At 43.3% G+C, this 9,094-nt stretch overlaps 2 protein-coding genes across 2 annotated transcripts; one reads left to right on the forward strand and one right to left on the reverse strand.

Moving 5' to 3' along the window:
* Nucleotides 1–3,039: 3,039 nt before the first annotated feature.
* On the forward strand, nucleotides 3,040–3,882 carry LOC119358798. Its single transcript, XM_037625213.1, has 2 exons — nucleotides 3,040–3,268; nucleotides 3,459–3,882. Exons 1-2 carry the CDS (start codon nucleotides 3,066–3,068, stop codon nucleotides 3,679–3,681), a joined length of 426 nt encoding a protein of 141 aa, XP_037481110.1. The 5' UTR covers nucleotides 3,040–3,065; the 3' UTR covers nucleotides 3,682–3,882.
* A 967-nt stretch (nucleotides 3,883–4,849) lies between these two features.
* Nucleotides 4,850–7,245, reverse strand: LOC119358799. The gene is made up of 4 exons (XM_037625214.1): nucleotides 7,064–7,245; nucleotides 6,922–6,984; nucleotides 5,537–6,794; nucleotides 4,850–4,962 (listed from the first exon to the last, which is right to left on the reverse strand). Exons 1-3 carry the CDS (start codon nucleotides 7,216–7,218, stop codon nucleotides 6,212–6,214), a joined length of 801 nt encoding a protein of 266 aa, XP_037481111.1. The 5' UTR covers nucleotides 7,219–7,245; the 3' UTR covers nucleotides 4,850–4,962; nucleotides 5,537–6,211.
* Between the last annotated feature and the right edge of the window lie 1,849 nt (nucleotides 7,246–9,094).

The following is a 9,094-nucleotide window of genomic DNA, read 5'->3' on the forward strand; positions in this document are numbered from 1 at the left end:
CACCACCCACACACACACAGCCAAACCCAACCCCTTCTCCCCAATAATGCTAAACATACAAAGTTACACGCAATCAAATTAACCCTTTTTATAAAACCTTGTAACTCGTTTGTACGTGTAGCATTACTCCCTTCTCCCTCCTGCCCACACAAACACCACTAACGCCCAAACCGTCACTGCCGTCGAAGGCCGCCGCGAGCAAGGCGAACCTCATCTCGGGCCAGGAGCAAGGCGAACTGAACTGATCCAGCGACCACAACCCCGAATTCGGAGCTTCTTCCCCGGCTCCGGCAACCCCTTCGAGACTCGGTTATTCTTGTCTAGACAGGTATAGAGCTATTCCTTCTCACTATAGATTATAGACTCCCCTCGGCACTATTTGGTTTCCCTTCACTCAAATCCGAGGGTTAATCGGGGTACCTGCTATCTACACATGCATACGACCACCGTCGCCGGCTGTCCAACACGCCGTGGTCGTGTTCCTAGCTAGGAGGGTTCCCGTTCATCAGTTGTTGTTGTTGTTGTTGTCCTTCTTTATCTGTTTTGGTAACACCCAGGGTCCAGGGACATCTATGGTCTTGTGTGTTGAAGACCTTGCCTAGTAGTATTAAATTTCGGTTTTCTGTAACTAAGTTCATGCATGTTAGCTAAAGGTAGTCTATTATATTGTAGTTTGAGTCGATTTTACATAGCTTTTGTTTAGTTTGGTACCGTTGATGAATTAGCATGCTAGGGTCTGCTCTTGGCAGATCATTTTTCGATTTCATACTAGCTTACACTCCACCTACACATGCGACCACCGCCACCGGTTGTCCAACGCACCGTGGTCTGTGATCCAGCTTATAAGTTGTTCTGTTCTTGTCCTTCTTTAGCTGTTTTGGTAAGACCCAGGGTCCAGGGACATCTGTGGATCTTGTGTGATATCACAACTGAAGGTCTTGTGTTTCTATCAAAACTGAAGGTCTTGCCTAGTAGTATTAAATTTCGTCTTTTTAACCAACTATACATGTCAGCTAAGGTAGTCTATTCTATTGTGGTTTGAATCGATCATCAATAACTTCAGTTTAGTTTGGTACGGTTGATTAGTTAGCATGCATGCTAGGATCTGTTAAAACCACACTGATTTCGTACTAGCTTACACTCTAGTTAGAACCACAGATTGTTGACCAGTTGATTGATTAGGCTGACTACTTGACTGAAATGCTTGATTAAGCTGGCTACACTGCTGTTGTGCCCTTCAGCCCGCGATGAGTTGCGATGGTTAATAGTTAAAGTTAAGCTGATAAAACAGATGCTTAGTAAAAGTATATGTACGTCCAGGGAACTTGAACTGACAGGAAAGACGGGATATGAAAGACCCTACGCACACAAAAAGAAAAGTAAAGAAAAAGCTAGAGAGACATGGTGTGAATGAACGTAACTGAACGTGATTGATTTGATTGGGCATGAATATCACAGCATGAGGAAGCTAGTATTTTGTGGCTTTGTCCATAGACTTGTACGTTGCTTGTCCAATCACCTTTGAGGCTATGAGTTAGCTACTAGTGTAATCAATTATCACATATGTGCAAGCATTATCATATCGATAGGACAAATAATGCGATGGAAGGCTAGGATAGCAGGAAATCTTGCATGCATGTGTGGTTCTTGTGGACTTTTCATAAAAACAAATTGCTCCATGAGGCTTCTCCGCCTTGGCCCGTCAAAAAATGTGTGCAATGCACCCTTGTAACAATGAAATCCTCTAACCAATGCCTACTAACCACCTCTTAATTTTTGGTTCCTCAAGATTTAGTGTGTATGCTGATATTGTTTCCTTCATGTAATTTATATGATAAGAAATATATTTTATAATGATTACCCTAATGCGGTAAATACAATTTTCCACATATGTGATATGTCACTGTATTTACCTAATACTTTCTTCAAATCCGAGTGACTGCTTCTCCTTGAAACTAAATTTATCAGCTGTCATGACCAATTTATGCAGATCTTAGACCAGAAGTACCACATATTAATTAACCCATATGATTTTGCAAGTATAGATTAACCCATATGATCTTTAACACATACTTTCTCATGCTTCAGATTCCACGATGTCTCAACCATCATCATCATCATTCCATGGAAGTGACGTGCGAGGAGACGATTTCACTCCCGCCATAGTAAGTATTATACAATATACACTGCTCCTAATCACTAGTTCTCTCTTGTATCATATTGTTTCTTCTATTATTGTTGGAACTAGAATTACAGTATAACTACTTTTCTATGTATTAAGTAACTAATTCAGTATGATGACTCATAGACTTACTCCCATTTCTCAGGATCGGAGAAGCATGCAAAGACTGGAGGGGCACGAACTCATAAAAGCATTGAACGTGAAGTATACCCCAGGGGCTCAGCCCTTGTTAGTCCTCTCACATGGCTTTGGTTGTGACAAGTCTGTTTGGCACAAGGTGATTTCTAACTTGAGAGATTCAGAAATTCATAGTGGTATTCTTACGTATGATCTTGCCTTTTCGGGAAAAGTTGGTAAGGATTATTACCACAAATATTCAGATAGATACCAAACAATCGATGGATATGTAGAGGACATTGTATCTATCCTCCAATACTACAGTATCCATACATGCATTTTTGTTGGCCATTCAACTTCTGGACTGGTAGGCCTACAAGCTTCCATTCGGCACAGAGACCTGTTTAGCCAACTCGTCCTTATCGGCACTGCCCCCTGGTAGGTAACCAATGCACATTTTGTTCCTAGCCATATAAATAGCATTCCATTGTGAATACTGCGTGCTGATCCTATTTTTATGCACACGATGCAGCGCTCTAGACAAATTCCCTGATTACATGATAGGGTATTCAAGGGAAAGGGCAGATGAGAGGCTTAAATTGATGGAAGTGGATTACAAGAAATTTGTGGAAACATATATTGAGATTGCACTTCCAGGGAACACCAAAGACAGCGCCAAGCTGAAACTAAACACATGTTGTCGAGGACGACCGGAGATGTTGTTAAATCAATGGCGATGATGGTATTCAACACAGACCTGCGCCCCATGCTGCCACTTGTGACATCTGCATGCACCATCATTAGCACAAGTGCCAATACTGTTGCATCAACATTTGCTCAAAACTATATGATGCAGCAGATGAAGAATGCTAGAATCACACTAGTAGAGGTCAAGACCAAGGGCCACCTACCACATCTTACCGCCGGAAAGATGGTTGCGAAGCACATCTCAGATGTCATTCATGAGTGGTAAGCCTTTCATCCCATTGTTTTTATATAAGAACATTAATAGCTACTCATACTTGCAAAAACACAATCCTTGCTTTTTCCAGTTTGGTATCCCTACATTGCTATTCATACATGCAAAAACACAATCCTTGCTTTTTCCTATATGGTCTGACAAAAACACTATATGCATGTGCTTCCTTCTCACATACAGGATAGCAAGAACTGAGCCATTAACTTCCATACCTCCTAGCCTATTGCCTTCGTATGATAGGCTGCGTGAAGAGATTAGGGTACTTAAAGAAGAAAACATGTTGCTGAAGAGAGAGAACGAAGCTCTGAAGAAGCCAGCGATTGATGAGACCACCAAACTGGCAACGGTGTCCCGGCCAGGTGGTGGAAGCCATGAATCATCACCAGGCAGCGGAGGTTCTTGACCAAATAAGCGCATTGGAACTTGATGGTTCTTCCTCCTAGTATGATTTGTGTCCTGTTTGCGCATGTGTGTGTGCTCTGGCTGTGTGCGCGTGGGCGTGGTCTGGCTGTTAGCGCCTTGGTGTGCTTGTTGTGCATGTTTCTGCTCTTTTTCTTTGAATTATGTACTTTTCTATCTCGAGAGCTATGGATCTAAATCATCATAACTTAACGTTCATTCAGAAGTTGTTGCTGTGTTTCTGCTCTTTGGTGGCGCGTTCTGCCTGTGCCGCTGGTTCTGTTTTTCTGGCTTCGGAGCTATTGGTGTTACTGGTGTTAGCGTTGAACCTTTGCTTCAACAAAATAGCAGGGCCTGTAATGGCATCTTCTCTAAAAACAGAAGGAGATGACTGCACTTGACCAGTACATGAACGCGCATGATGCGGTTAACAAGGTATGGCGTTTCAGGGGAAGGAGAGAAAAGTGTGGAGGACAACAACACCTGAGCTGATAAGGCGGTGGAAGTTTCGGCGAAATGAATCATTTACCTTACATCTTTGCTTGTAACTGACTTCACCATGAGGTCCATCTTGAGTTTAGATAGTCATTTACCTCTTTATTATTTCTAACTAACTTCACCGGGTAGTTGTTTAGCTTTTATTATTACTTTGGCATAGATTATTAATTGCAGTACACCTTTAACTTTTTATGCGGTATGCATAACCTACTTTCATGTAAAGAAGCAAGCTCATCTATATTTTATTCCTCTACCATTTATCGATGGTAAAAATAATTTTTTTTGCCTCTTGTCATGGTTCTTTCTGAAGCTACTCAAGCTTATCATTTGCCTTCCAGTTAGTCTCCTTAAATCATGGCATATCGCTGTTGATTTTACCTCCACGAAACAGTTCTACTATATGACAACTAGTGTATAATAAATCCAATCTAACAAGTACATTACCTGGGTGAGCTTTGCCCCTCCACAATCAGTTGGTACGTTTGGGAGTGATATCAAAGCATTTAGTATATGTTCTGCATGAACACTTCAAACATTTTGATTTTCGAAGTGAATATGATTATTATTATTACATAAACTTTGAAAAAACATACCAATCCTTTCAATCTCTAGATAACTTGTGATTTATCATTTTCTAAGAAAAAGAAGGTAGCAATACCAGTTCGAAAACAGGTCTTGGCGGTACTACTACGTCGTTCTGCTCTTCCATGATGCCAGGCATGCCCTTGCCAGTTGCCATACAACTCTTCATGAGGCCCTTGTTCTTCATAGGACAGCTCTATTAGGACTAGAAAGAAAAAGGAAATTAAGTAATCAGGACAAATAAGATTATCAGGAATGAGAAGGTAGAGTCAAACACAAGAGACAAGGTAGTACAACGGTAATCAAATAGTATTATGTGGAAACCACAAGTCAATATGACATATATGTTCCAGCATATAGATTAAATGACAAGTTACAGAACAGAAATATTCTGCCTTCATAGTTTATCAATTAAAAGGCTGCTTAACTAGAGTTCCTAATGTATCCTATGCATGGAATCAATCATATGGTGCACAACACTGGAGTTCCAAAAATAGCCTATGGAATTAATCATATAGTACCCGACATGTTCAACAGTTCTACGAAAAAGTGCAATGGAATATGAGACGAACCACTTACAAAAGTAATGAAGCATGATCAATGCAGCCTATTATATCCAGGAACAAAAAAATTATGATGACGTATTGATCATAACTACAAATCCATCCATTAATAGGTATAATGTATATGAGAAACAAAATATAATAGAAAACACAGTGAATTTTTTTATTATCTCAAGTTCTCAACATGTATAGATCACCCAAAGGCAAAAGACAAACCTTGCAGGATCATTCTTGAGCACAGGAAATGTGGGTGGCCATGTCATCATAAAAGGATAAATCCGTTCTAAAGTTCGGTCATCTTCTGTCACTTCATACACCTTACGCAGCTCCCGGCGTTTAATATCCAAGTGAAGTGCAGACTGGCCTATCTTGAAGAACACAAACTGGAGATTATTCCCTGTTTGGAATGTGTCTAAAAGAGTAGGCTGCTCATTATCAGCCATCCCCAAAGCAGCCAACATCTCACGCAAGCAAATTGTATCCAAAAGCAACCAGTTTCTCATGCCGCCACTGTTGCCCCCCGTGTGGAGCCAGATGCGAAGCTGCAGTTTCTCAAGATGTACAAGATAAACCCCTGAATCATTGGCCCGTGATAGCATCATATCTTCACAAACATACCGCTCCATTCCTTCGGGGAGCGGAATAGTGGAGAAGTTTGAAGTCGTCAAATTCAATGCAGCAATGCTCGTGGAGTGCTCCATATAGATCTTATTGCCAGACAACAGAGGATGTGGATCCGGCCGCGGAGAAGGGAGCACTGCCGCTGCTGAGGAACGCCAGTACCAAAGACCATCTTGTAGCATATATATGTGCGCCTTGTATTTTATAGAATAATCTTTTCCCTCTATGAGATAACCAATTGAGAACCATATGAAGGTCAGGTTCTTACCGTCACCTTCTTCCTTCAAGAGGAAGTGGGCACACAGTGCCATCAAATTCTTCATATGGGGTGATTGGCGGTGCAACAACGCCTCTCTCCGGGCACAGCGGCCAGTGCACTCCAAACAAGATGCTCTTGTCTTGGAAGCCATGGAGAAGGATGGTGTCGTTCTGGCACTCACAAACACATGCAAGTTCTTCGTCGTAGGCCTCCAGACTGTAGTTCTCAGCCAGGCGGACAGCAGTGGCAAGCTCCAGGGGCTGAGGCAGCATCGGGACAAAGCGTGGGCGGAGCAGGACTGGTGAGAGCTCATCAGTTGACCTGGTGGAAACATAGAAGCCGAGGAGACGGGGCGGGTGGAGGCTGCGGAAGCGGCGGAGAAAGGCCTTATCGGATACAATGAAGAACCAGCGCTTGCAGACAAGGATGGCGCGGATGAGGGTGGTGGGCAGGCCGAGTCGGACAATGATCTCGATGAGGAGGTCATCATCGTCGAGCACCCTGGATACGGAGTCTGCTGCCTGCAACGGCGGGGATTGGGAATGCGTCTGCATCTTGCCATACACACATGGTGTGTTGGGATTGGGATCGACCCTGAAATTAGTAGCATCGACAATCAGTACAATCAAAGTGAAGATGAATGGGAAGTAGCACGTACGTACGTGCAGGTTGAGTGCGTGATATCAATGTGGGGAATTTAAAGAAACCGAATCTTACGTACCCCCCAGGAATCTCAACAGGATCCATCTGCACCTTCCAACTCCTGCTCGCCACAATCAGTCCGCTAGCACAAGAAGAAAATGGAGGATTTGATTTCCTCAGCAAGAAAAGAAAATGGAGAATTTAAAGAGTAGGCTGCTCACCTCGCCAATTTGGGGGAGCCGTTCACTGGTGATGCAGCAAACTCTTTGTTAATCTCAAGGGTAAATAAGACAGAGCCGAACTCCTTGTTAATTTCCTGCAGGATCAGAAAAGCTTTACTTCCCAAGAAACTGTTCCTCAAGACGCTACCGCACATAGGTACATATAAGTACACATAAGTGCAGAATCAAATCATTAGGCTCTTAATTAGTCAACATGATGTACGCGTGGAAGTGAGAGTTCCGCCCACTCAAGGTTCGGTCTCTCAAGAATTATTTTGCAGAACCTCACAGGATTTCGACATAAGCAACAGAACCTTTAATTTTTGCATAGTTCAACACGAGCAACAGCAACCATCAACAGTTACATCACCAAGGTTGCAGCTTCACCAACCACCACATGAGACATACATGCATACAGATCCCCCGATTCCCCACCACAGATCCGACGCTCAGAGAACCGCTAGAGGTAAAAACGCGAAATTGTCTTCCACGGGAAGGGCTAGAGAGAAGTGCCCACGGCGGGAGAGAGGGAGGGGGAGAAGCAACCTTGGAGAGGTCGAGGAGAGTTTCACCGCGGACGATTAGCCGGATAGGGGGCGGGGGCGGAGAGGGAGCGCCGAAGGAGGCCGGCGGCGGAGGGAGACGGGGAGAGAAGATGCTCTTTTTTTTTTTGGTGCGGTTCGCTCGGGGAGAGAAGGAAGGTAGCCCCACGCCGAAACCTTTTTCTTCACTTCTGATTGGCAAAAACTGTGTAATAATGGGGTTTTTTTCCCATGGTTCAACCCGAAAACCCAAGATAGCTTCAAAAGAAAACCCGGAAACCTAAGATTGTCATGGCGCCGGCGCCGGCAGATGAGGTTTTTTTTAAGCAACTCGCCGGCAGATGAGGTGTGGCCAGACCTGACCATGTGGGTGGCACAGCAAAGAGCCGGCCCGATGGCTTCACCTCGTGAATCGGCTTGGCAAGCCAACTAAAAGGGCTGACTGCAAGGCACCGTTCGCTTTGAAAAGGTCTAAACAAACTAAAAGGTCAAACTATCCTAAAAGGCCTAAATTTTCAGATTAGAATGGCCAAAACAGCCCTAAAATACCTAGAGAGACCGAACAGTATTAAAAGGGTCGCGTCAGGCCAGCCTTAAGGCTTGGCTTTGGGGATCGGTCTTGATCCATGGGGGGGCGAAGGCCAGCCTGGTCCTTTTATTCGCGTGTCATGCTAGGCCAAAAATCATTGCTCGTGGGCCGGCCTTACAAGCACTACCAATATGGCCAGGTTTGGGTGTGGTAGAGGCATCGAAGGGGCGACACAACCCATTCCAGTGGTAGAGGAGCGTCGGAGTCGACATCGCACGACATCAAAGGGAGGTGGTTGTTCATGCAAAGAAGGCCCTTTTGGGAGGTGCATAGGGAAATGGCTTACTTCCTTACTTTTTAGGAAGTTTCAAAAACTCTTTGTTAGATGGAGGAACTTTTAAAAACTTAAGAAGCAAAGGCTACATGGTGTTAGTTACTGAAAAAAGCAATTTTAAGGAGGTATTATAGGGTTTATGGGAGGGCTGGAGATACTCTTAACGAAGTGATTATTTTGTCAGAGAACGAAGTGATTAAATCATTTCCAGTACAATTTAATTTGTTATGCAGTATGCATAACCTATATCTTTTTTCCTCTACCGTTTATCGATGGTAAAACATAATGGTTTTTCTTGTAGTCTCTCACATCACACAATTATACTACCTCGTTGTTATTCTTTCTAAAACTACTCAAGCTTGCCAATTGCCTTCCAGTTAGCCTCATGGTGAATCATCATCATTATTATTACATAAACTTTGAAAAACAAACTAATCCCTTTCAATCTCTAGATAACTATTTCATGGTGAGTCCTTTTGATCTACCATTTTCTAAAGAATGTAGCAATAGTCCTGGCGGTACTACAACATTGTTCTGCTCTTCCTTGATGTCGGGTGCCCTTATTCTTCATATTTATAACGCCCTTATTTTCACCATCATTCTGGCCATACAACTCTTCACAACGT

The sequence above is a fragment of the Triticum dicoccoides genome, chromosome 2A, assembly GCF_002162155.2.
Source record: "Triticum dicoccoides isolate Atlit2015 ecotype Zavitan chromosome 2A, WEW_v2.0, whole genome shotgun sequence".
NCBI classification, from domain to species: Eukaryota; Viridiplantae; Streptophyta; class Magnoliopsida; order Poales; family Poaceae; genus Triticum; species Triticum dicoccoides.

Bases quoted from the DNA above. Each gene is read 5' to 3' on its own strand.
- LOC119358798 (XM_037625213.1), top strand. From the start codon at position 3,066: ATGCTGCCACTTGTGACATCTGCATGCACCATCATTAGCACAAGTGCC. The intron at 3,269-3,458 runs GTAAGCCTTTCA...TCTCACATACAG, and splicing joins TCAGATGTCATTCATGAGTG to GATAGCAAGAACTGAGCCAT.
- LOC119358799 (XM_037625214.1), bottom strand. From the start codon at position 7,218: ATGTGCGGTAGCGTCTTGAGGAACAGTTTCTTGGGAAGTAAAGCTTTT. The intron at 6,985-7,063 runs GTGAGCAGCCTA...TTCTTGTGCTAG, and splicing joins GGCTCCCCCAAATTGGCGAG to CGGACTGATTGTGGCGAGCA. The intron at 6,795-6,921 runs GTACGTAAGATT...TACTAATTTCAG, and splicing joins CCTGTTGAGATTCCTGGGGG to GGTCGATCCCAATCCCAACA.